Here is a 27,300-nt window from a genome sequence, read left to right as displayed (position 1 = left end):
TTGCAGTGGAATGGATCCTCATAATACTAATAAACTCCGGGATTTTTTGATTTTTGGATAAGGCCTTACTTCGTTTTTTTTTTCTTTCGAATGTGCTATTCCTTCTTTTCTATCTCCTCAATTCATTTTTTCAAATTCGTTTTTCTTATAATTGATTAACTTATTGACGCATTCGATCGTTTTGCAAGTCTTTTTTATTGTACAAATTTGCAGTAGTTGAAGAGAAAGAAGAAACTTAGGTTAGAGAGGTATCCTTGATTTGTTTCCCGACCAGATATTATACCTTTTAATTGTTGTGACATTCATTCTTAACCTTCCATTCCTTACATATTGCATCTGGAAATCCCGAGAGTAACGTGTGACCTATACTCATGTATTAATGTAAAATATGTTGCTTAATTGTTCGAATTGATTTACTAACTGTAACATGTTCAGCAAATGATTAGAACATGCCATGTTACAACACGACAATGTGATTTACTTAGATGATAGATGGTGAGATGAGCGAGTTGAAACTTACTCACTCATCTGTTTTAGCGATTTAATTATTCCACCAAAACTTGCATCCCGTAATAGTAGTTAGGTGATACGTGAATAATTTTCACGTCACTAAATTTCTTGGTGAAAGTTCTGAAATACTCTTTGATCTGCGTTATATCTATAGTAAATGGTAATGCTAATCCAGTAGTTAATCGAATCATCTCAGGTATTCGTACCATCTTTTTAATTATCTTTTAATTTCACACCACACCGCTCATACCCATCATCGCTACTATTACTTCAACCGCGGGTTTTCCTTCTCATTTCCGGTATTTGTATTATTTCAGATGTATGTTTTAGAGTTAAGTTAAGGAGGTGTCACATTTCATTGTGTCATATTTTGTTCAATTTCACTTTGTATCAATTTCTTGTCTCATATATTTTCAGACTGTCCCTCTCTCTCTCTCTCTCTCTAGTAATAACTTTCTTAGTTTCTCATTATGCAGGATGATTTCTCAGTTCTCGACCTTGCTTTATCAACAAAAATGTGTTCCCACTAGTTAGAATTGAACTAAAACTGTGTGATCAAAGCCTTTAGCTTTTCTTACTTAATTTTCTATTTGCTTTTCGTTATTTATTGTTGAATTACTATGTAACACTATTGGGAAGCGTTCTGAATCGTGTTCGTGGGACACATTTAGAATATTCAAGCAAGTGGTTAAGGTTATTCTTTTGAAGATATTATGGCTTCAGGAGGAACAGAGCCTGAAATGTGCATATCTCAGTATGAAGCAAAGAAGAGATTCATAAAGAAATAATATAAAATGGAAATATCTTGCAATATTTCTCGATTTCAATATTCAAAAATTGAATAGCTCATTTGAAAATGCAACCGAGAACATATGCGAAGGAGAAGGATGAATTTGGAAATAGAATGACACGGAAGCAATGACTATTGGCTTCCTCATCTCTTGACCACCTGTGATGGCAATTCAGGAGACGACGTCGACGTTGTAAGGGTTATCTTCAGATCTCTTCGGGTCTTTCCTTCACTGCGGCAAGTGTTCCGTTCGTTTTCCTTTCTGCAAGAATCCTGCATGAGGCATTTGCAGTTTACTCAGCATCAAATCTTTTGCAGGATTGTCCTGGGAAACTGAGGAAACAGAGATCGGTGTGACTGATTGGCTAGTCTTGTGGATGAGTACTGCACAGGGTAACTCTCTGATATGATATGATAAGAAGGACCTCTAGTTTCAAGATAAGGTTTTCTAGCCAAAGCCTTTTCCTACATTTCGTTAAATGAGCGCAGTTTGTACTGAGGGTTCGAAAATAAAACGCATGAGTAAGACCTGAGAGGAATATTTTAAATAAAGCTTGAATAAACTAATGGGGAAAAGATAGCGTTTACCTGTAGTATATATTAGAGAGACCGAAGAGGTTTTAGCTAAGACTGGCAAGGACGTAGGTGCTAGGACAAAATTGTTCGTATGTGTGCAATCAGGTATGTCCATGAAGCCGCCAGCAAATGTTAGTGGCGCTGCTGGACACGAGACTGGCCTACGTGACTTTGGTAAGGCAGTCTTTCTTTCCGTAAATCAGGACGTGCCCAGTGGTATTGTAACAGAGTATTATTGAAGCAATTCTAATGAGTGTGATCCATCCAAGTCTTCCTTAATTAGAAGGAAGAGATCATTTTGTCTCGAAGAATTGCATTGCAAGACACAGAAGAAGAATTGGAATGACGACCGGTCATTCCGGAAAATGTTCTGCTGTTTTACCTTTTCTTAACAAAAATGTCATACAAGCGGGCGGTGATGCTACTTGCAACCAATTCGCTGGCATTTTGCGTCACCAGCCTTAATACCAATACAGTATCGCCGACGAACTGTTCAGCAAAGAGCTGCATGAGATGATTTGTCATTTTTTCTTGCGGTTGCTAAAAATTAATGACATCAGGTAAGCTTAAACGGAGGTATTAAAGTAACTGTTTCAGTCACGTTATGAGGATACTACGACAAATGCACATGCATGTGCACCTGTGCCATTCTGTCTAACTGGAACTAAACTGACACCGAGTGTGACGAGTCCAATCAGAAACTGATGACTTGAAGTGACTGAATTTAGCGTGTAGATCCAGTAGAAGAAGTTGACAACTGTTAGGGTGATTACCGCCAGAAACCACCACCACAGAGCAACGTATATCTTCTCGTTGAACATATTCGCCATCAGGACGCATTGAATGGTGTGGCGGTGCACATTGCCCATGACACGGATCTGAATTTCTGCGTTTTATTGTTCTGTTTTCGTTGACATACATCGTCAGTCCTTCATGGCACATTTTCTTTCTTGGAAGAGAACGAACCTTAAAGTCGCACATGGTAACCCTTGGGAAAAGACCAGTGCTTTGCCAGGTTTCCTGTCTCAGTAGTGCTCTTGTCAAATCGTAGCCATTACCGCCCAAATAAAGTGATACTATCCAAAACTGAAAATGGACAAATTTACAAACTGCAATACAATTGCTTTTGGCAAAATGACTGCTATATGCTTTAAAGCCACTGAATTTCAAATTAAGTGAAATCAAACAGGTAAAAAGTCCTAGAAAATTCATCTGCTCTCACCTGCACTGTTGCATTTGCTACAAATAACAATTTGGTTATCAGATAGACTGTACTGAGATAAGATTGGGTAAACATCCTGAAACAGCATTCCAATTACATAGCTAGTCAGGCTATTACACATTGGGAATCCGTCTGATCACGTAAGGATAGACGTTCTCGACATTATTATTAAAGCGTCGACATGATAAGTGAATCTCAACGACTATTTGCCACTCCAAACCAATGTTATATTATGGTACCTTGTAAAGATGACAAGCAAATTACTGTTCTGCAATATTTTATGCAAATGTCTGGTGGATTTCTCAGCATGATAAATGTGACTGGCGATGGCATTCACAGTATCACGCGCTTCATCACCACAAGGATCCATTTGACGCACGCTGTCCGCCATTGATATTACTGCACGCGTCTGCACGTCTGCAAGAGAACTGAATATGATTTAAAAAATAATGGAATTCCCTCAAGTTCTTTGAATACTTAAATTAAAAGACGCACACTTAACTTATAAACCTACAAATATTTCTTGAGACTTGACAAAACGAACTTGACGTCCAGTTGAGCATTCTCCAGAAGACGTGAGGTATCACGAATAGCATCGCTTGCAGCAGCAGTGTAAACGGTACCCACTGAAACAGTTCGGACGAGTTTATGGTACTTCAGACCAGACTTATTCAGATACATCATTATACTAACATACCTATCCATCCAAACTGGTCCAAACAGAATACCAGTCCGCAAGAAACAAATGAATGCGTCGATGCCCTTACTTGATAATAAGTGATCAGTCTCTCGTCGCGGTGCTTCTCGCTCTGCGGCATGTTCTGCTCTAGCGGAATGTAGTACGTGTTCTCCACAAAGCAGTAATCCTCCGCATACTGTTCCCATGATTTCTGGGATGCTAATTCGGCAGGTAACCAACACTGAATCGGGTCACCGCCATACTCCTACAAATTCAAGATTGAATTCCTTCATACTTTCTATTAAGCAGGAGGAAATCCTGAGCTTTCAACACAGTTCTGTGATGTTTTCATCGATCAAAGAATCATCCAATGAATTTTATCAGTTCAATTCGTTTCCATCCATTTTAAATGTAATATTCTCTTTCTTTTCGCTCCTATTTCATTGATCTATAAGCTTATAGTAATGCTTAAAGGACCATTCATCCATGAACCAGATCAGAAATTCTACTCTGCCATATTATCCATGAACCAGATCAGAAATTCTACTCTGCCATATTATCCATGAACCAGATCAGAAATTCTACTCTGCCATATTATCCATGAACCAGATCAGAAATTCTACTCTGCCATATTATCCATGAACCAGATCAGAAATTCTACTCTGCCATATTATCCATGAACCAGATCAGAAATTCTACTCTGCCATATTATCCATGAATCAGATCAGAAATTCTACTCTGCCATATTATCCATGAATCAGATCAGAAATTCTACTCTGCCATATTATCCATTAATCAGATCAGAAATTCTACTCTGCCATATTATCCATTAATCAGATCAGAAATTCTACTCTGCCATATTTACTTCACATCAAGCAGATTCTTCCCTTTTCCCTTCTTCTTTTTCTCTCCTTCTCTGACTCTGTCGTAACAGAATTTTACTTACCTTAAAGCTAACTGATATGAATTACTGAGAAAGAAAATTCATGGGTGACAAGAAATGATTCAACTTTCTTAAACAGTCTTCTCATCCTAATCCCTCTCTCTCTCTCTTGTCATCCTTTCAGTATATGTTTAAAGTGAAATTAATGATGACAAAGTAACAGTGTCACTTGTCACTACCGTAATTGACAAAAGTATAGGTGAATTCAGAGATGGTGGAGGAAGCAATATTAAGTGGAGTAAGCGGGACGAATCAGTTGTTGAATGGGTAGGGTAACAACAGTCGAGAAATCCTTGGAAAGGGTGAGGGTACGAGTAAGCAGGACGATTGAGTTGTTGAATGGGTAGGGTAACAGGGTGCTACAGTATACAATCTGAAAGGGAAAGGGAGTGTGACGTTTTGCTGTACAAAGAGAAAATGATTTCCGTGTAGAGTGATGCAAGTGAAAGTGAACTTGGTGAATGATAGGTCAATCATAGGTCAGATATTATTAAATTCCTTCATTATAGTAGAATGAATGGTCGAGGAAGTTTCTCACTTACAATATTTTAATAGAATGGGTAATAATTATGGTGAAGAAAGGGAAAGAAGCGAGAATTGGGGTGGGTAACAACTGATGGAAATGGTGAAAGGTCAACCAAAGCACTTTGAAGAGTGAAATGGGTTGCGCAGATTGTTCACAGAGTATTTTGTAAAGCGCTTTCTTCAGTGGAAAAGGGCGCACATTGAAGAACGGACATTTATCCAACGTCATTTGTCATTTCGAGAAATGAATCAGTGCAATGGATCTAATCAAGGAGAAACCTTGGCTATTATCGTGAATGCGGCAATAAGTAGTATAAGTGTGGTGATGTGATAATTCAATCGATCGACGAAATCCTCTTCATATCGTGGCTTTGTCAGCGATTCGATCACTATCGATAGCTTATCCATATCACAGTGATTGCTTCCAGAGTTTTAGCTCAAGTTTAAAAGTCGATTCTTGGTCATCGAATCACACTTGCTCTCTCCAAAAAATATTTGCAAATAACTTATCCAATTCGAATTTCGAGTTTCAAGCTAGAATGCAGTTTTTTATGAAAAGTCTAATATTAATTTGTATATTGAGGGAAAATGGAAATGGGAACACTACGAAGAGACAGCACATGATGATGATATCTTCCACGACATTGTAAGCAAAGGGCAGGTAGAAAGTGGGCAGGATGGGCATCAAACGATCAACAAATACAACAAGAAGTAATCTCACCATAGCATCTTTCTCGACAGAATCGCTTTCGCTGAGAGCCGATCGAAAGTGCTGTGCTCTTCAGATAAGTCTAGCTCACCGCTGTATCATATCACCACCATCCCATATCGGCAAGCCACCGTATCGATGACGATCAACGCAACATGCATCGCGTCACCTTTTTAAAAAAGATTATCATAGTGAGATGCGATCAGATCGCTGCTAGACATGCGTGCTTCGCGCATCACGCGGAGCACAGCATTGACTACTCAACTGAATGTCACGGATGAAATTAAACCGGGAAGCGCTACTACCTGTGTCTTACCTCCTCTGACTCCCATAACGCCAACTACCATTACTTCTACCAGTGACGATGACAAAACTGCAAAATTTTTCTCTCGCCACTTTGTTGAAAGTTAAAGCAATGTGATCTCCATTAAACAACATTTTTATTAGCTACAATAAAGTATATCATATCGATAAAACCTCTTTATATGTGCCACTCTATGGCATACAGCGAATGATGCATTCATGTGGACGTTATTGCGGGAAAGTCGACAATTTACAACGAACCATTAAACGCAAAACTGAGAGAAATAGCTACACCTCTTATAGCAAAATAATCAAATGTTCCATATATTTGAACTGATAACAACTATCAAAACAAGCGCAATGTTGTCCAAGAAATGGTAAAAGAAATGCTGGCCGTTTGTTTTGCAAAAGTAGATTCATAAAATTATGCATCAGAAAAAACTTCAAGAAAACAAACATAAAACAAAAAAGTACTTATCGTTTTTAAAAACATTTCCACAAATACTACCATACACAAATCGCGCGTGTATGAACGCAATTACGTACCATAAGCAAAAGGGTATACAATTGTATCAACAAGGCAGATGAAGACAAATCACGCGAGGGAATGTCTGTTTTCAAAATTATTAGAAAAAAGTCATATCGCTAGCTTACCAGATTAATAATTTTCTACTATACTAACAGCGCTCCACTATTTCCCAGGCCAATAACATCTAAGTAGATGAATATTCCTAAGTTCGAAATTAATTTAGATAAGCTTGAAAAGTGGTAAATAGATCATCAATCAACATTGTAATCTCTTCTTAACTCTGCACAATATTTAATGTTCACCTCCTTTGGGAAAATCCCAAAATCTGAAGTCTGTACTCAATCAGCTCCTTAGAACAACTATACCTTTCCAGAATTAAAAAAACATTTTCATATACCCTTTCCAGAATTAAAAAAAAAAAAAAAAAAAAAAAAACATATTCTTACCTCTTTCTACTTTCCGCTTTCCAGCCAAATGCAGAATATCAGTTTCAAAAAGGAAAAGGAACTTGCAAAAGTCTTGCCAAGTTGAAATATGATAAGAAAAAATGAACTTCCAAGATAAACTTCTGAGATTATAACAAATTATAACCATAACTAAGAAAAAAGAGAAACAGTCAGTTTTTAATAACATGAAGGAAATGATGTATCCCATCTTAATCCTACTCTACTTATTGGCCAGAATAGCTGGCGTTACTACGATAATTGTTCCGACGATTGTAATTGTTGTGGAAATTGCCGTAACTGCTTCGTTGCTGATTTCCGTAGTTGTAGCCTGGAAAGATAAACTTATATTACGAGAAATAGAATTCCAAGCTAGTTGATAAATCTTAACTGGAACGATTTTTACGAAGATTTCACTTTGTATCTGTCAATACCAGGAAATGTATGACAGCTACATCCACTAAGTTTTTTTTTCAAAAAAGAAAGTCCCTTATTACTTTGAAATGTGAATAAAACTCCTAAAACTGTACTGAATTTCTAATCACCGATATTGAGAAAAATAAAACGATTCCAATAAATAAATATCATCAGTAAGTTAAATAATGCACTGAGTTTTAAAGCAACCACATTTGTCACTTTCCTGAGCCATATATAGAACAAACATGGTAAAAGCACAGCTGGTAGAACTAAGAAATGGGACCATATATTGAGTTACCTATAAGCACTAACAATATGTACAATTTATCAAGGCCTACCAGAACTGTAGCGATAAGCACTATTCATGTGTCCACTACGGCCACCACGACCACTCATGAATCCTCGAGGACGGCGATATGTAAGCGAGCGCACCGCGGAATGTCCAAATGTCTCTTGGTTTGTCTCACGCTCCTTTCTCCAGTCCGTACGTGGCTTCCTATATTAAGATTAAGAAAAGTTTCGACTCATGCATTAGAAAGAACACTCAGAAAACCCACATTTCCTTACAACGATAAAATGGCAATAATAATGAAAAAAGCAAAACATACCCTTCTTGTTTTTCAAGCGCTTCACATGATATTCGGTCGAAAAACGATGAACTTTTATCATAATACCGCTTTTCTTGTTCCTCCTGGCCATTTTCAGTGACTTCTTCTTCGATGACATCTGAACCAGCATCAGATCCCGTTCCTGACTTCTTACTTCCATCTAAAAGAAAATATCCAAAAAAAAGCGAAGAACCATGGACCCTTCCCATGTCTCTCCTAAAGAATTCTGAAGAATGTATCAGTTGAATGCTGAGTAGAAATAGTATAGAGCCAACAATTACGCCAACTATGAGATACAGACAGTGTTAGTTTCGATTTGCAATAGAACTGAACGTCTAAACAATGTCAACATCAGAATTATAGGAACTGGCCTATAATCATTCAGTTCAGTAGTGTCTAATATTATTGGAAGGATACTTTAATACTACTGCATCCCCACTTGTTGTAATCTAATGCAATTCTAAACATCATGGTAAATAAAGATACAAAGCAAAACAGCAGTTAAGTGAAAAGGATTAGGCAAAATCAAGCAATCCTATTTTCGCCTCAAACAAAAGAATTTGATAGTTGCTGAAATGATACGACATTAGTAATATGCAGAAAGCACTATACAATGCACAATAACTAACCTTCCAGCTTGGTTTTCTTAAGATCGAGACTGATATGATTCAGTGTTTCCTGGAATTGTTCGTTGGCCTTCTCAAAGTCGTAGTCACTTTCAAACTTCAGCTTCTCTTTCGATTGTGGCTTTCCACCAACTCCACCACGATGACCTCCTCCACCGCGTTGATAATTTACACTACCTCCACGAGTGAAGAAACCTCCACGACTCTCACGATAATTATTCTGCTGCCCACCTCTTCCATAGCTACCCTGATAAGTCCCACCAACATTTGGATAATTCTGCTGTCCTAAATTGGAAATAATTTAGAGTTTTGGAATTAAATACATGAGCTACTTGGTTAAACTCATTCACAAAATATAGCAGTTTTCACTTGATATATATAGTAAAAATGATCAAGTAGATCTATAAGCGAAGGAATCAAAAAAGTAATCACAGCATGCTTTAACCAGCATGAAAACTCTGAATTAGTGGATGCATCAAAATCGTATCATTCGTTCTGTGACATATCAGCACTCCAAAGAATGCAAAGGAAATACGCATTATGATTTACAATTTGTGCGCAAATTAATGCACGTATAATGAACTGATGCTAAGTCTCGGCCATCATAATTGCTAGGCCCTAAACTACTAATTAAAAAAGCGATTATATAAAAATTAGAAAGATTAGACTAAAAAAATCGTTATATTGACCAACTAAAAGCTTAAATTGTTCTGCGAAATGGGGAAATAAAAAACAAAATATTCAACAGGGAACATGCCAAAAAAGAAAGTACAGCTTAAGCTCCCTCCTTGTAGCGATAAAGCCTCAAAGCCTCAATCATGTGTAAACTGACGTCCGGTATTAAGTGTTCCTTGATGTATCTGCTGCTGGAAACCACCACGGTTTTTAGTACCTGTCGTGGGCTGCACTGCACTTGGCAATGAACCTGTACGTTGATTGCGTCCTGCCCCAGGAGCACGCGAATGTGCCGGATCTTCAGCTGGAGAAATGCGATTCGGTGTGCCAGAACGCGACGCTTCAAATACATTCAAATTAGCTGCTGTAAACAAATAAATAAATAATATATCAGAAATTGATACAATAGTATATTATCTTCGATATTCCATTTTTGATCTGAGTAAACTCATGGTAAAGCTATCTTTATATTATTTTAATTTGTAGAAAAATATTTTTCACAAACTTCATGTAGAACGTGGTGAGGAAAAGATCAAGTATAATCAACTAATTTTAATTTCTAAATTTAAAATTAAGCAAGCTGGTCAAACTGAGAAAGAACTCACATCCAGCGCTAATAATGTTGCTACCCATAGGTACACCAGGAACTGAGGGATGCATTGGGATGGTACGTCCTGAAGAAATCGATAATATGGCTGGGTCATATGCCAAGCCGCTAGCAAGTTGAGGTACCGGTTTTGGTGTTTCACACACAATTAGATCTTTGATATCAGTTGCTTTGAAAATAATGTATTCATATATGTCATCACGAGCAGCAACTGGATTTGGTGTTGGTCTGTCTTCCGTTCCGAACGAACGCACTGAACTATATCACGTTAGAACAGTGTAGGAAAAATGCAGCAAATTTGAACTAATTTAATAATCTAAAATGGTAAGTAAAAAACTGTTCCGACTTAGACGTTTCGCTGAGGAATAGCTGTAACAAAAGCTTATGTGAACATAAAGCTTCAAATAAGATACACTTAAATCACATATGTATTGATGGCCACTGACCTCCTCCTGAGTTGGATGGATCAAGATCCTAATATGAATTATCATTCTTTTTATTGGTTGCTTAAACTGTGGTTTCTATTTGCAGTTCTTAGTCTACCAGTTCAATTTTTCATACTAAACAAGCAAAATGTAAAGTGATCTTTATTAATCCATGTATAACGTTAATCAGTGGTATTAGTGATGCATAAAACCGATAACTCAATCTAATATTTGATTTGATGTTACCGAGTTAGTCATGTATATTCAAAGAACAATACTAAATATGCATAAGTAGAAATTCGATACAGCAACCTTTGGCAAGAGCAATAGTTGATTCATTGGTATCGACGGTGTACAATATTCCCTCGTAGCGTATATCGAGTTTAGAAATCAAACTTATTCTGCTTCCAATGTAGGGAGTTTGTTGTGCCATTATGCCACAATTATGCAGCCAGAATGAAAAATGCAAAAAGTAACCCTACCTACCCTGAAGACGATAATACGCTATCTCATAGTATGGCAGTAACGACACATTCACAAGGTATAATCGCAGATATTACGCTTGACTTTTACGCATTTCTTATAATAAATCCTTACATATATCATGCTGAACATTTCCTCAATATTATGAACATTTCTTCAACAGATATCTAAGTATCTATTATAAGTACCTATCCATATTACTTACACATGTTAAACACATAGGAGTATGCAAACCATCGTGTATCGTTCCGTGTATCATAGGATTGGCAGTGTTAATTACGGAAAGATCTGAAAATCTGTACACCATAAGTGAAGTACATACGAAAACATGTAAAAGCTTGCGAATACGTAACATATAGAATTCTACGCAAAGCACATTGCTTAGAAGAAATATGACAACAATAAAACAACCTAAAAATACACCAAATGAAGGATATATGGAATAGGTGGTATCGCTATCAGCAGAACTACCGTGTTTGCGTTGTATTAAAGTAGATCAAGTAGTCAGTAGAAATGACCAAAGATATAACACAGGCTATAAATACAATGTAAAATAATCAATTATTTTTCCATCTACCTTATCCATACAACACTGTATCCTGTTTCCCGGTATCCTAGACATTATGCAAACATTACGCGCCCCCCAACAAGCACCATAAGAGAAAAGACAACTCATTGAGTATATGCATTTAGCTTCTAGCTTTTTCGTCATACACAACATCAAGTATTCCAATAATGTGTGGTGTAACCTGCGACATTACAATTTACACAGCTATCTGTGGCAAAGAATTGACGCTTTTTTGACTCACTTTGTTAAAAGTGACTCAAAAACAGAAAGGTGAACGAAAGTCCAATCTTCAACAAAAAGAAAGACCGAAGAAGAGTAATTTCGACCGAAGTTCTTTAAAGTTCATAAATTCGCACTTGCTAATTTCCTTTTTCAAACTATCCCTTTGTTTGATTCCTGCACCTCTCCACTATTTTGCTTCACCTCATCGCAAATTATTCCTATTCATTTTTCATGTCAGTGGTGATGAAGCGATCATTTAAAACATATTTTGAGAGTAAGTTATATAAAAAAAAAATAATCTCAGTATAAGGAAGCGCATAAACGACGAGGGAAGCAAATTGGACAGCAAAGAGATGGACAATGAAATATACTCATTTCACTTCGATTGAATAACATATAATAGCGTGACACCACATGATACATTCCGCATTGTGTAGCTATTTACTGTTTTGTCACAATATTTCTATAACGAGAGTTGATAAGTAATAACACGTGAAAAACGGTTAACACATGCAATAAATCCGCGAGATCAATTCGTCCCCGTCAAGTCAATTCTTCCCGTTCCCTCACACTTATGTGAAATACCTCAACAAATACTCCCCCGCTCATCGCATCTTCACATATATACGTTAGTTCATGTCACACGTACATGCAACACGTGCCCACATGCACACAGACGTACCACCCACGCACGTACAACCCACGTACACGAGCACACCACACATGCATAACCAGCTAACCACATCTCCGCTCCTCTCTGCGCAACGTGCTCCTGAACCCGACACTTGCAGTTAACCAACTCCTATAGAGATAGAAGGGGTCTGAGAGAGACACGTGGCAACGGGCCTGAGCTGCGACAGTGTGAAAAGTTGGGAGGCAGGGATGTACAGACAGAAAACAGGAGTGCTCACTGAACTGAACAGAATCTCGAAAGTTTGTGCGTCCGAGAAGGTTCGCCCTCCGGGTGTTCTCAGTGGCAGTTTCTGATCTCCCACAGTTCTGGAGGAATCGTAAGGTACCATTGGCAGGCACCTACCTCACACCTCGCAGATTAATGGCAGTACTACCAAGTTTTGCAAACAGTGACACCATATCTAGCATTTCCATCTGCATAGTATGTGTCCACTTTCGTTGCTCGAATGATGACCTCTGGGTAGTTTTACCTATCATTTGGTTAACTTCTACTTAAATCCGAAAGATCAATGCGAGACAGTTTTTTATTATACTAATATTGTACAAATGAGTAACAGCAATAATGACTTGCAGAAGTGGTAAAACAATACATTTGGTTGAAGATTAACTGACCAGAGTATATGATAAGAGATGATATGGCGATAAGAAACAAGAACAAAAATAGATGTGTGAATTGATACGAATCAGTGAAAGATTCCATGTAGGATTGAAAGACGCACAGAGGTTTTATCACACATTATTCTTGTTTAGAAAAATCCTCTCCTTCAAATAAACACGAGACGATTGATAATAATAATAATAATAATTAGTAGTAATAGTACTTAATAATAGTAATAAATAATAATACCAAGTACCAAAGAAGGAAAAATACTAATAGTCCTTGAATTAAAATTGAATAGTTACCAGTACAGTTGAATAAAATCATATGAACCCTGCAGAAAGTAGACTAGAATAGAAATCCGGAAGAGTATTACCAGAAAAAATAGTCCAATTCATATTTGAACGATATTCAGTACTACCGAAATATGAAAAGAAATTCTCATAGTGAAACTCACCTACGTAGTCCACTTCTTCAAAAAAAAAAAAAGGAGGAAAAAATTAGATGAGTAAGGTAATGAGGTAGCGTCTAAAGTAGAGGTAACTGGTTTGAACATACATGTTTAGCACGGTTGTGTCTGCGAGACAGTTACCCGTTTCAAACGCAAAGGTGCTTGAAATGCAGACTTCGCCTTTAAACTCAGCTTAATATACATACGTCAGGTGAAAAGAAGGAGAGTATAAATATTTTTCTGCTAATTATTAAGGATAACTTACTCTGGTAAAAGCCCTTTTACAAATATTTCACTCTAGCATGAAATGAATATATATTGTACAGAAGCAATTTGAACTCTGAATGAATCGAGAAATTATGAATAGTACGAGGAGTGACATGTTATTGTAGATAAAGTGAAAGTGAAAGAAATAATGAAAAAAGAACTAGAAGAAATGAGTGAACAAAGTTTCGCCTGAATATTATTCCCTAAATACAAAGAACTTTTCACTAATTCGTTTTTTTTTTTTTCACACATTGCCAGTTCATTATTCCTTTTTCGGAACAATGCTGCAACTCTTGCTAATATATTTTATAGAACTACTTAAAAGGTCAATTAGTTGTCCTAATATATCATCCAGCTAAAGTCCGCCAGACCAGACATATCCAAGACTTCAGCACTGATCTCAACTATCAATATCAAACAAACAGATGAGAAATTCTGATGACAAAGTGAGAATGAAAGACTGTCACATTCAACAAATGAAAGAAGAACTTCAAAACAATTCAACCAATACTACTAATTATCAACAGTTCTAATCCAGCTTGAGTGCACCATATCCATACGGAGTTCCTCGGCAATCCGTCGATCACCCTTTTGAGCCCGATCACAGTGCATTCGTTCCCAGTGATGCGTAAATTCGACCACCACAAACGTACGGTAATCACATCGACAACAACTCAACTCTTGCCGGGGATATTTCTTGCAGCCCACATCATCTTTCAACTTGATCTATAAAATGAAATCATGTACAAACGAAATTACAAATTAGTCTCTTAATCTTCAGGAAAAAGCGCTTTAGAAGTCAATATTTATAGATAGTTTCAATTTTAAGTCATTGTTTCTTCACAGTGTTAACCTAAAAGTAGTCAAAAATGGTACATCATCTTACCAACCATATTTTTGCTTGTCCATATAAATGTCCTTCAGGTAATGAAGAATGACTATGCCTATGTCTAAAATTCAAACTAAATCATTTTTTATCAAATTATAAAATAGTTGGTAAGATAATGAACCACTTTTTAAGATAAAAATATTCTACTTAATTTAACATTAAGCTCAGTTCAAATTTTCTTATTTAATAATTCAAGCTATGCATTTTTATTGAATCAGTTTCAACAAAGTCAGAAGCATAAAATCAACAACTGAATTAGGATTTATCGTGCCTCATTGAAAAATGAATGTATTATGAAACAAATCATTAAATGCATGCTAAAAAATAAATCAATGCCTGCGATTCATTGCGATTCGTGATAGCTTTTTTGTAAAAGAACGATATTGGTATATCCAAGTGATGCGTGGCAACGTGAAAATCAACAACATTTTTAGTTTCTGATGAATAATCACAAAGTTTGCATGTGAAGAACGATTTTACCACGTGTTTTTCAAAGTGAGTATTGTATGCTATGATTGTATCGCATCGGAAAGAGCATCTGCTACAGGTGAACTGAAAATTCTGACATTTAATGCAAACTCAATATTTAATTCTATTCATAAATGGTTTAAGTAATGATACTAAAAATAATACTAAGTCTTTTGCATTTTTGTTGTGTGAAGTGTAGTAGTGTAAGTAACTCATGTAAAAAAAAATGTGTAAAACAAAAAAACTTGGAATATGATTAGGTCCAAACTTAAAACATTAGGAAAACTCATTCCTAACTCAAGTTCAATTTAGACTAGTTTTTTTTTTTTTTTTTTTAAATAATAACTTCAAATTTTGCAAATTTCAAAAGATAAAATTTCTTCACATTTTCCTTATGAAATTCTTTTCACATCATAAATTATACATAAGAAAGGATCAGAGTTACATTTCCCATTCTAAAACTTGGTAGAACTATTACGAAAGTATAGTATGACCCTAAGATCACTAACCTGTCTGTCTGAGCGTTTATCCGGTCGACGAATTTTCGGCCTCACAAATGGTTCAAAAGTATTTTGTGCTGTTCGCTTGATGGACGTTGTCAACCGCTGTTGTATGTGCTACAAATTTGAAGTCCCTCTCAATTCAACATATAAGAACCATGAAGAATAAAATCTATTCATCATTTAGCACCATCTCATCAAGATAATGAAGACTACGAAAGTCTATAATTAAAGAAACGAATGTATTACCTCTTTCCAATACTCCAACTAAAGATGGTAAAATTCAAGGCCCAAAAAGTCTGCAGATTTAAAAATGAAATCAAGATGCCAACCAGAGCATGATCAAGACGATGCTGCTCAAAGCGATCCTCGTAGGCAGTTTTGTACGAACATATAGTGCACTGATGAACTTTAACATCTGAAGGGATGGTTTCAGGGCTCTGATGATAACGATGTCTTAGTAATCGCTTCCTAAAAATATTTTGATACGAATTTTGAATGATAACGGCATAACATAGCCCAGCACAACAAAAAGTATTTGTAATAGATCGTTTTCCTAATTCTATCCATACTTAAAATCTTTAGGTTGAGACAATAATCCCAGTCTTGAAAACTTTTTTTTTCTTTTTTCTAAAATGCCTCACCAAGTTTTCACTTGCTTTTTCAATTTTCAAAGAAGCTGATGAGAAGACTTGACATAAGAATAAAAACTAACCTATTTTTTGCAGCCGAACGAGATGACAATGAAGGAAAATGTAGGTTCAAATGCCTATGTAAAGAAATGGGACAAAGAGAGCTGTATGTGCATAAATTGCAACTATACTGACGATGTCCGACATGCATTTCTTCATGATACTTGAAAAGCACTTCATCAGTTCCAAAATAAGGACACTGTTTGCAGCGAAATGTCTTAGTCTTAGGCAGTGATTCTAAATAGTAATTTTAACAGTAATAATAATAATAAATATTCCCTGTAGAATTCCAGCTGCTCTACGATCAGCTAAGAAAAAAGAGGCATTTACACTATACAGAACTAACTTCATTCGGTATCGCCAAATAATTAAAGAAAATGAAGTCAGCAATGTTAAATTTTACCTGCATCATTCGACACTTTAAAATTTGGTAGTTTCAAGGCAATACGACTCAAACTGAACTGATATGTTTTTGCATCCTTTGGACAATTGAGCAAGAGTTCATCAGTCGAATTTATTATGCAACCTTTCTGTTCCTCCTTCACTTCTGTTTCCGCTACATTCATTCCATTAGCATTAATTTCTTCCGAATAACAATTTTTCACAACTCTAAAAAAGACTGCGTGCAGAAAGAAAGGATGCAAAGAGTGAAATAATTTACATCATCAAGGACTGTCTTCAGTACCTTTTATACGCTTGTTTGAAGCTAAGTATGTAATTTGTCTATTTTATTTCTTAAATCTATAACTGTTGAGTTAAAACTTTCATTCAAACGTCTTAAATGCACTTACAAAGTATATAAATAATTTAGAAAAACTAGTTGCAGGAAAGATAAAAATTTTTTACATGAATTTTTCGATTTTCGCATCACAATTTTCCAGATTATTGTGATTCTTGTGGCATTGGCGATGCTTAATCAAACAGAAATTTGAACCGACGCTATAGCTACATAAATCACACTGATAGCGTGATGGCTTCTGATGCTTTTGCTTATGGTGCCAAAATTTCCCATAACCACTACACGTAAATGGGCACTCCCTCAAAGAGAACAAAGAATAAAATCAATGATAACTGAAAATAAAAACTGAATTTCGAGTCCAATTACTTGTAAAAGAAGTTTCAATTTATTCACATCACCAACAAACTTCCCAGCAAATATTTCAACTATACACATTTCATTGAGAAAATTGTTTTGGCTCATCCGCGAAGAATTTTTTTTTAAATAAATGAATAAAAGCCCAATGATGGCGGAAAATATAACAATCACCCGAAACTAAAAAAAAAAAAAACTATGGCTCTCATTTTTATAATCGTTGCAACAAAATAGTTAGCTAGAACTTCCAACAAAACTGCTAACTTACTGGCAAGAATATTCGCCATTTTGAAGCTTAGCGGATTTGTTGTTAACAGTAGAAGGTTTGTTTGATGGAGTACTGGAGAATGGTTCAGTCGGTAAATGTAACTTCACGTGGTCGCGTAACTTCCTTTCGTAACAGGTACTGAACGTACATTTTTCGCAGCGTAATCGACCATTCCATAAATGATTCCTTAATTCCAATGTTCATTTAGATTTTTTTTTTTTACAAAGCCATCTTTTACATAGCACCCTAACATCCAAACTTTAATTGCAATGATTAAAAGCAAAATTGCATGTCTGAAAAAACTAAACTTTAAAACCGTAAAAGTAATATGACGCCTTACAACAATTTCATAACATAATATACCTTAAAACAATTTTATCTATGAAATTAACCTGTGATGGATAAAAAGTGTGGCGCATATTCGTGTTCTATAGGGACACCAACGACAAATATACACGTTTGAAAATTGATGACCACTTCGTTCTCCTACAATTTTGCCATTGCGCCGTAAAATAGAATGATTTCTGAAGCCATCTCCTTTCCGCATCTGCACATAAGAATGAATGATTTTAATCAATATTCTATTTAATAGATTTTATGAAAAAGCAATCTAAACGGAAGATTGTAATCTATCACATTAATCCACGCGTAATACTCTCCTAATCCAAAAACGTATTTGAACAAGAGCTTCAGCGTAACAATCGTGCATAGATCAAAAAAATAATAATGTTGCAACCTTATATTTTAAAACATAGAGATAAACACAGCAAAACTGGCTTCTCAGTTAGCTAAGAATTGATTTGACCTCTATAGCCAATCCTGTACACCATATTCCAGTTAGTTAACAGTCTTTTAAAAACCGAAGAATTTGACTACTAATAACTAATAATTCATAACTGCGATACTGACCAGGAAAGGGGCAGAGAGGAGTATTAAGCACTGCAGCAATGACCTCTAGCTATCTATGAAATAATACGGCACTCTCTTTAATCATTCGATCATTATTATACTGCAATTCTCAACCATACATGAAGTTGAGAAATTCAGTTCAAGTGAATTTCGTTTGTTTTATTAGCGGTATTTAAAAGAGATTTCGAAGAATGCTGCTATGCATGCTGATATATGAAATGCAACTTATTCCGAATTCTATACCAATTATCATGAGCTAGATGCAACCACTAAAATAATCAGCGACTTCTGATATAAATAACTACTTTAAGTAGAGTGGAAAAATAGCTAGCTCTGTCGCGTATCGACAAGAATGCTAGATTTCTGAGCAATATATGCAAAACCACTCACATATTATTTTTGATACATATTTGACTTGTTTGACCTGAAAAGCTGGTTATCGAAAGTATGAGTAGAAGAAGCATTGTGATTACCTTATTGGAAACGGAAGTGATGCCTTTTCTTTCAGCCATATGAAGTTGTAAGTGTGCATCGAGAACGTGAGATCGCTTTGTACTATATGTACACTGCCCGCATGCAAATTCTCGTTTCCCGATATGCATCTGTGCATGAGTTCGCAAGTCGCAAATATGTCGGCTTGTATAGGGACATTCACTGCACTTCTCCACTTTCTATAATTACAAATAAGTGTGAAGATCAAAGCATATTTTTCATGTAAACGACCAAAAGTTAACATTCCTTTCCCTTTACTCCTGTTTTCATCATTATCTTTATTGGATATCCCTTCTTTATAATAGAAGGGATAGAAAAGATAAAGAACACTTCGCGAATGGAAACTATTACTTCATTTATTTCCAGTAGAAGACAGAATAAATGAATGAATGAGGAATAAGGGGAAGCGTAACAAAATACAAAGTGTACGTACAAAGGCAGAGGCCGAAGCTTTCTCAGAGTGCAGATCTTTTGGGCGCCCAGGCATTTGAAGAAGCCTAGGGATCGGCTGGTGAAGTCGTAGATGTTGCACCAGTACAACTGTTGAACGGCATGAGAACGTACAGTATTTGCACTGCAAATATAGGTTTATAAGAGAAAATGCTGCACCACCACATTCTTAGCCATTTTCGGCACTAAACAATCATAAAGATTGTCAGATGAAAGACCAACATTCATGAAAAAAGGATGTAACAATCCGGTTGCAAAACTAACTTCATGTTCGGCTTTTACAATATGCTTATTTTCATGCCGCAGCAAACGAGATTTTTGCTTGCAAGTAAAGGGACAGTGAGAACAGTGATGCACAGATCGTGCTGGTACACTATAGTTATCTGTTGTTTCTTCTCTGAAAATGATGTTTTCAACTCTTATTTTACTTAACTGATTTTTTTTTTCTTTTTGTTACAAGAAAACTTTTGGAGCATTTCAGCAAAATAAATTTTACAATCTCCATTGTCTCTTTACAATATATGGAACGATAAATGTGAAAATAAAATAATCAATTGTGATTTAAGCCAATTGTTTGATTTTTAAATTTCTTGTGATAGTTCAACAACTATTACTGATTATTTCTTGTAACACATGGGGATAGGAAAGGCAAAACAGAACATGATTAAAGAAATAATTGAAATCCTGATGAAATATCATGCAATGTACAGAAAAAATCATTATCTATGAAGCACAATTTTCAAAATGATATTCTACGGATCCAGTTCGGAAATTTTTCAGTAAAAGGGTAATCCTGGATTGATTAGTGATAAAACGATATCATTGAGACGTAAAGAGAAGAAACAAACGTTGTATCACCAGCACCGTAGCACATGTTCAATCGTTCCCTCAGTAATGATTTATATTTTTCCTTTGCAATATTCTGCGAGTGTCTGATAATGCAATGTAAGAGACGAAGGGTATAACTCTTGAAATGACGACGACAAAAGCCGCATAAATACTTTCGCTGAAATGAGATTTAAAATGACTTCTAATGGTAAAGTCAAAATTTCAGCTTTATTATCACCAGTTCGACTTAAAATGAATTATCATTAAGGAAGGGTATTTCTGATCCCAGAGCTATATGCCATTTGATTGAAAAAACAGGTTTTATTTCAAAGTATTCTACAACACTTAAGTTAAGTAAGGAATATATCACTGCAAAACAACATGTTGAGCATTCTCACACTTTTCGGGCATGCCTTGCATGTCTCATTCTAACAATCTTTTGTAATCATAAGTGCTTCAACCATCTTTGTATAAAAATGCTTACAGTTAAAATAGAAATAATGCTTTTAATTCTAAATCACACAAATTTAAAGGATTGAAACTAAACAATACCCTCGAACGATGTATTAGAGGTTGGTCTTTAGAATGGTCAGTTATTATAGGTTGCTTCTCGCTAACAAAAGGAGTTGTCAAAGATGATACAATCAAACTTTTCGAAGTTTTTTGCTGCTCTTCGTATCCTATAAAAGTTATTAAATATCATTTATCAGTGTTAAACATATACTAGCAAAATTTGCTGGGCGAAATTCTGGTTCCCATTTACGACTAATGAAATGCAATTAAATATTAAAATGTTTGAGATAATTACTGATATGAAAGCACAAGGCAGAAACCAAGTGAAATTAAGACTCTCATTTTTTCTCCGTTTCCCAAATTATGCAAAGACAAGGTCTCAACGCACCATTATTAATAAAATACCAGCCTCACACTCTTCAAATCATATATCTTTTCTAATCGAAGTGCAAACACTAATCACTGCTCGATAAAATCATTAGACAGGTCACAGTGACTGTCTCAGTTCCGACTCGCTTCAATTCCATCACATGCTTACAGTTATTGGGTATTGAGCTCGGTGAGACAGATAAGGTGTCTCCGCCAAGCGAACAGCAATAATCAGCAGGTTCAGAAATCTACCTTCAGACGCTACAGGATCCGGTGTATTCCTCGTAGCAGGTGTAGCAAGTGAAGGACGCTTGCCAATGTAAACAGGTGGCCACTGATATATTTGTGGCTTATGCAGTTCGCAGTGACGCTTCAGGAATCCAGCTGATGCACTCCTATAAGTAATATAACGATGCTTCTAAGGAAAATCTTCAAAACTGTACAAAACTTCACGTAGAGGACCTGTGAGCATCAAAGGAGATTGCTATAAGTTATTACCTGTTGTCTAGGGTCAAAGAGTAATGGAAAATACTCTAATTCATTATAAGGAATGAGTTAAGTGTGAGTGACATGTGTAGAGATAAAGCGAAAAATTTAAGAAAGGCAAAAGAGAAGCAAGGAAAGAAGTGAGCAATGATTGAATGATCCATAATACTGCCGAAGTACTGCCAACCGATTACATCTTTGTAATATTTCACACAAGTTTCATAACTAGCTGGCGATCTTTCACCCAGCAAAACACATATATGAATGTATACTGGAAGCCACAAAATTATAAAGACATACAGTTATACCACTATTACTATTTTTTATAACAATAATTATTATTATTTATTACTTATTATTACTACTATTATTACTTATAATTTTAAAAAGTTCAAAAAAGAAGAAAAAAACAGTTTATCGATGGTTATGAATGTCTTATTTTTACACTTCCAGCATTATACCTATTTTAATATTTATTTGCTAACAAAGCTGAGCAAGAAGCTACTGATAAACATGATGATTTCACTGCCTAAACTTCGGTCAGATTGTCCGTGATTTAACAATTGTTTTTTCATATTTCTGTTAACTTCCGGATATTTTACCGAAACATACCGTCTGTATGAAAGGCAAATCTGTTATTGAAGAAGCTACATGACAAACTTTATATAAACAGAACTGTTGGACATGATTTTTGAGAAGCGATTAAAGATATCAAAGAGAGTTGTAAACTAACATGTAAGTGCATAGCGAACATTTGAATCCATTCGTTCGGCGATGTCCAACGAGATGTTTCTGTAATCGATTCTGGTCACGCGATATGAACGGACATTCAATGCAAGCGAATCCACGATTAGATGTAATAACTGAACCTGGAAAACTGGAACAAATGGAGAATTAATCTAGCAAAGATTTTGATTTATCAGTTTTGATTTCAAATGTTCGCAGATCATTCGCAGAAGCTTAAAGAGTGAAAAGATGCTGAATATACAGCACAAGATGAGTCTAGTGATTATAAAATGTGCAGTACAAAGATTAAATTAGTTTAATAACAATATGAGTTATGTTTGAATGAAAATGAAAAAGTACTAGTTATTAGCATCGTTTAAATTTCAGAAACGCTTAAACTGTGAAAGCAAACCTGTCTTCTCATCTATACCCTTTGTTCCCCTTTTAACATTTTCATTGTCAGCACAACTATCAATTACCTATAAAAAGCGGATTACTTTTAAAATGATAAAAAGGTGTTTATCACTCATTTGCCGCTGTTTCGTTAAAGATTATTTGATGTCGAATTTAATGAGGATCAAGAAATGTTTTTGTACAGTTCTTCCAAGGCGTGTACTCTACGAGGAAGGAAACAAGGTAAAGTTGTGATTAAATTCTGTTATTTCGTTTCATAATCCACGGGTCATAATCCATTGTGTAATGACATAAGTATAATTGTCACTACTAACGTGACTGGATAGGAAAGAAGAATCTGCTACTTGCTGTTGTTGTTGTTATTGTCAGACTTATGGAAAGGAAATGAGGCGCGGTGAGCCTTTAACCCTCCACCAATGTCAAAAACGCTATGAAATCACTATACCAGAGCAAGGTGGGTCGAAGCTATGTTTTCGTTTTCGGATGTTTCCTTGCTCGCTGCCGTGTGAAACGCCTTATGCATATGAAGTGTTTTGTAGTTGTCGCAACTGTAACAACAATCATTTAATATAAAAACAGATCAAATCGATATTTTCATTAAATGAGACAATAAATTGCAACGGGGAATATATCCCTTAACTATTTGCGACAAATGTTTCTAAAATCGAGTTTCGATTATGGACATGAAGTCTATATCTGATAAAAGTAGATAAATTATGAAGCTTCGCCGTACACATCTGCCCATAATTTTAAAATAAATTATACGAGGGAACAGTTGAGCGCGATAAAGTAGTAGTGACATTTTAAAGTTAACTAATCCTTATTTTTCAATAATCTCATTGTCAAACTTTCGTATGAAAAGCATTCAAATTACTACGTCTATGATTCGTATGTATCAAATGAAATTCTGTTGAGACAATGCACTACAAAAAAATGGAAGAGTTGATTTTTGGTAATCATTTCGACTCGGACTGCTTTCTTTGATATGCATACCGTTTCAAAAATAGCACACCAAATAGCTATTTAAATGCTTCAACTACTAATATTAGTTCAGTAAATCGTAGTCAAGGTCAAGATCGGCGGAATAGGCGAATTTGAACATTATTATAGAAGTACTCATAAATGTACGCTGAATACTGCCACACATCATCTCCGCTATCTAGCTAACGTTATCAACATTCAATGAAAACTTATTACAGTTACAGTTTTACTAACATGTGACCAGCTACTCATTATTTATGAAATTCAGCACTGCTGCTGTTGCTTCTTTTGAAAAAGGAAGAGAAATGTAAATATACCCAAAATCGCATGAAGCACACTTAAATCTTTTATTGGCCCCATGAAGTTTACAGTGATTGGCCATTCCACGACGTGATGTGAAAAAAGATGGGCAACTGCTGCATCGATATGCTTGCTTATCCTGAAATTTCGGGAAACATTAATAACAGAGCGGTAGAAGCAATAGGAACAAGAAAAAGCAACGACTGCCAGAACAAATATCTTACCAAAGATTTATGTGATTGTTTTAAACATCTGGTGATCGTAATATGTTTGCTATCTGTATTCCTTTCATTTACACTATCTGATATAAAATCCAAATGCCGTGACGGTACTTTTCGCTTCTTTTTCCTGATAATTTCTGGAACAACAGTATCTGTTCCATTCAACATAACATTATTGTTTCCCGATGATGGCATACAGCTATTCGATTTGGATAGCGATTTCGATGCATTTCTTTGTACCAGTTGCTTCTGATTATTTAAGGGAGTTTTTGCTCTCATTGCCTAAAGTTTGGAAGTTGAATTAAAATAGAAGGAAAAGATATTACAAATCTCTAAAATACCCTAAAATAACAACTAAGAGATCCAAAAAGTTCAAATGAGTCAATAATAAGTAACTTCCATTTCTACTCAACTTTTCACAAAGCTTCCGCAACATCCTCAATCAGATACTTTTTTCTTTCCAAATCTAGTTGATTTCGCTTCAAATCAATCGGATATCCCGGAAATTCTAACTCAGTGAAACAACACTTCGAAACACCAAGCCAATATATTACTAGCATACCATAACATATACGATAATGTACTTACAAAATATCATATGAGATAACGGTACCATACTTATCCGTCACTCAAAATGAGTAGTCGGACAGACTAATGCATGCAGGCAGACTCTATGCTAATGCAAAACCAATGGAATTGAATTTCTGCCTCATCTTTATCATGATTTTATGCAAAATGTTTGACCAAATCAGTCGCCAGCTTGAATATCCCGAACTGTCACTTATCGGAAACTTCCTGATAATACTCTAGATATACAGACTGACCTGATTATAGCAACGAGACATAATTACACGATATACTTTTAGAAGAATCATTGGTGCAGAGTTAATCAAACCTAATGAATCAAATTCCAGAATACTGGATGTGAAAGACGAAAGCAAAAACAATTAATAGAGCCGGTTTGAACAAGGAAATAATGAAGTACTACTCTATAAAAAGATGACGAAAACTGGCATGATGGAAACAATAAGTAAAAATCTGGACAATGGGTTGGTTTAATATCAAAAAAGAATGGAAGAAGTAATTACGGAAAAGTAATGGAGAAGAATCGGTCAGTTAAACAAATATGATTTTATTTAATAATTTATGGTTGAATGTCCCTGACGACCCTAATGTAACCGGAATAATCTGTACAGAAAAGAATTAGGAATGTTTGAGAGATACCAAAGAGTAATAGTATTTCTGTTTTCTGGGCTGGACACTTAGCAGCGCAGCAAAAGAACGCTGACACAAATGTGAATAGTTGTGTTCGTGTCAAATGCGAGGCTAATTTCATTGACCCAACAACACGTCTATTTTGAAAGGAAGCAAATATGGGTCGACGTACTGTCCATCCTTCCCACATAGCTATAGCAGCAGAATCTGATCTAACAACGAGTTATGTTTGACACGTGAATTACGGGTAGGAAACACGGATGCAACGTTAGTGCTTGGAAGGAGCATTCTTGCGTCCGCACACAGTGATAGACACAGATATATCGACAAATAATATGAAAGTACTACAAATAAGAAAGTAAACAAGGAAAGAAATAATGCAAGTAAGAGAGAGCAGCAAATTGCATGAAATTCAGAAATATATCACGTTTTGACGTGAAGGGAAAGAATTTCAGTCTCGGGAATGAGTTTCAACTGTGGATCAGGCGATATCATTTTTAAATCATATGTTTAATGTCGCACCTGGTGAGGCAAAGCTATGGGAAATGATTTATTTTTCTAGCTTCTGATGATATGACCGGATTCAAGTCAAAAAATGACAGGAAATCGAAGTGAAAGGTTTGAAACGGATTGCGAAGTCATAAACATACTCATAAATATATGGATGGTTTGCAATAAAAGCGATAAAAGCGAAACCCACAAATACATATCTTTTGAAATTATATTGACGACTTCACCTCAGCTAACTAAACTATCAGTATTAATGTAAGCTAATTAACAAATTTTCCTCCCAACTACTCGTCAGCTCTTAGCTGCCAAAATAGAAGAGAAGCAGTTATAGGAATTATCAAAATATTCCCCCTTGCACTGCTTATATCCTGACAGTGATCACAGATTTCAGCACTATTCTCGGAAAAATTGAAACTCTTAATGTTGAAAAAGAAAAAGCAAACTTACTTGAGCCATCTGTAATGGAGACTGAGAAGCTATCACGGTTTCGGAAGTTGTTGGGGACCCATCTTTGTATCTTTCATCGGTCGATTCTCCAATATTTGCAGGTGATGGTGACTTGAGATGAATATGGCTTACTCGAGACTTCAGGTAATTCATTCGATTGGTACGCCATTTCTCGAGCTCAACATAAGCAGGCTCTAGTTTCTCCTCACTTATGTGATTCTGCAGGTAATCCCCATTTCCTGCCGCATTCCTACTCTGTTTCCCACGCTTACCCACCGCGGGTCGTTTCGACTTCATAAAGTCCTTTGTCCTGCACTTCAAAGGTGTAAGATGGACAGCACTGAAAGTATGATTCGTTTTCTACCACGACTCTATTCAGCATGTCAGCTCATTATGTATCGCAGAAGCTATTCCGGAACACATTTCAATTTGGTACAATTTACACGGACAGAGTGGGATATGCTATCTACTAAAGTGCAATAAAATAATAGGTTCCGGTCCTTTCCTGACAACCCAATTTTTGTTCCCCACTTTTTTAAATGGTCCATGTTATATAGCAAAAATGGCTATAAAAAGAGTTAATAAAGAAATCGCAAAAAATAGTACTATCCCGAACTATCACTATGAACTGAACCATACACGTTTTCCCGAATTATCATT

The 27,300-nt window shown here is 35.8% G+C and overlaps 4 protein-coding genes across 8 annotated transcripts; 1 reads left to right on the top strand and 3 right to left on the bottom strand.

The window, feature by feature from the left end:
- Positions 1–1,444: 1,444 nt before the first annotated feature.
- Bma-inx-15 (uncharacterized protein) lies at positions 1,445–5,653 on the bottom strand (the record flags this gene model as incomplete). Its single annotated transcript, XM_043082777.1, has 9 exons — positions 1,445–1,562; positions 2,259–2,416; positions 2,551–2,754; positions 2,843–2,962; positions 3,099–3,174; positions 3,338–3,515; positions 3,643–3,724; positions 3,866–4,042; positions 5,525–5,653. The coding sequence occupies 9 exons, from the start codon at positions 5,651–5,653 to the stop codon at positions 1,445–1,447; spliced, it is 1,242 nt and encodes a 413-aa protein (XP_042938711.1).
- Positions 5,654–5,922: 269 nt separating this feature from the next.
- Bm10751 (Uncharacterized protein) lies at positions 5,923–6,096 on the top strand (the record flags this gene model as incomplete). The annotated part of the gene is made up of 1 exon (XM_001902633.1): positions 5,923–6,096. One exon carries the CDS (start codon positions 5,923–5,925, stop codon positions 6,094–6,096), a length of 174 nt encoding a protein of 57 aa, XP_001902668.1.
- Positions 6,097–7,456: 1,360 nt separating this feature from the next.
- Bma-car-1 (BC040823 protein, putative) lies at positions 7,457–11,020 on the bottom strand (the record flags this gene model as incomplete). 4 transcript variants are annotated; one of them, XM_001896631.2, is made up of 7 exons in its annotated part: positions 7,457–7,560; positions 7,985–8,142; positions 8,255–8,414; positions 8,884–9,165; positions 9,713–9,919; positions 10,161–10,415; positions 10,900–11,020. In XM_001896631.2, 7 exons carry the CDS (start codon positions 11,018–11,020, stop codon positions 7,457–7,459), a joined length of 1,287 nt encoding a protein of 428 aa, XP_001896666.1. The 4 variants fall into 4 exon arrangements, with proteins under 4 accessions (XP_001896666.1, XP_042938708.1, XP_042938709.1 ...); XM_043082774.1 differs by having other exon boundaries at positions 9,773–9,919; XM_043082775.1 differs by having other exon boundaries at positions 9,713–9,895.
- A 3,362-nt stretch (positions 11,021–14,382) lies between these two features.
- Positions 14,383–26,937, bottom strand: Bm2118 (the record flags this gene model as incomplete). Of its 2 annotated transcripts, XM_043082772.1 has the most annotated exons (21): positions 14,383–14,595; positions 15,095–15,310; positions 15,736–15,843; positions 16,059–16,197; positions 16,442–16,655; positions 16,822–17,027; positions 17,265–17,456; positions 17,780–17,965; positions 18,172–18,326; positions 19,162–19,359; positions 19,614–19,754; positions 19,895–20,027; positions 20,479–20,636; positions 21,011–21,138; positions 21,593–21,735; positions 22,560–22,695; positions 22,965–23,031; positions 23,412–23,514; positions 24,265–24,386; positions 24,472–24,750; positions 26,641–26,937. In XM_043082772.1, the coding sequence occupies 21 exons, from the start codon at positions 26,935–26,937 to the stop codon at positions 14,383–14,385; spliced, it is 3,534 nt and encodes a 1,177-aa protein (XP_042938706.1). The 2 variants fall into 2 exon arrangements, with proteins under 2 accessions (XP_042938706.1, XP_042938707.1); XM_043082773.1 differs by lacking the exons at positions 24,265–24,386; positions 24,472–24,750; positions 26,641–26,937 and having other exon boundaries at positions 23,412–23,489.
- Between the last annotated feature and the right edge of the window lie 363 nt (positions 26,938–27,300).

This window comes from Brugia malayi (assembly GCF_000002995.4).
Source record: "Brugia malayi strain FR3 genome assembly, contig: Bm_008, whole genome shotgun sequence".
Lineage (NCBI taxonomy): Eukaryota > Metazoa > Nematoda > Chromadorea > Rhabditida > Onchocercidae > Brugia > Brugia malayi.
Note: the sequence above shows the minus strand (reverse complement) of the source record. Positions and strands in the feature narration are given on the sequence as shown.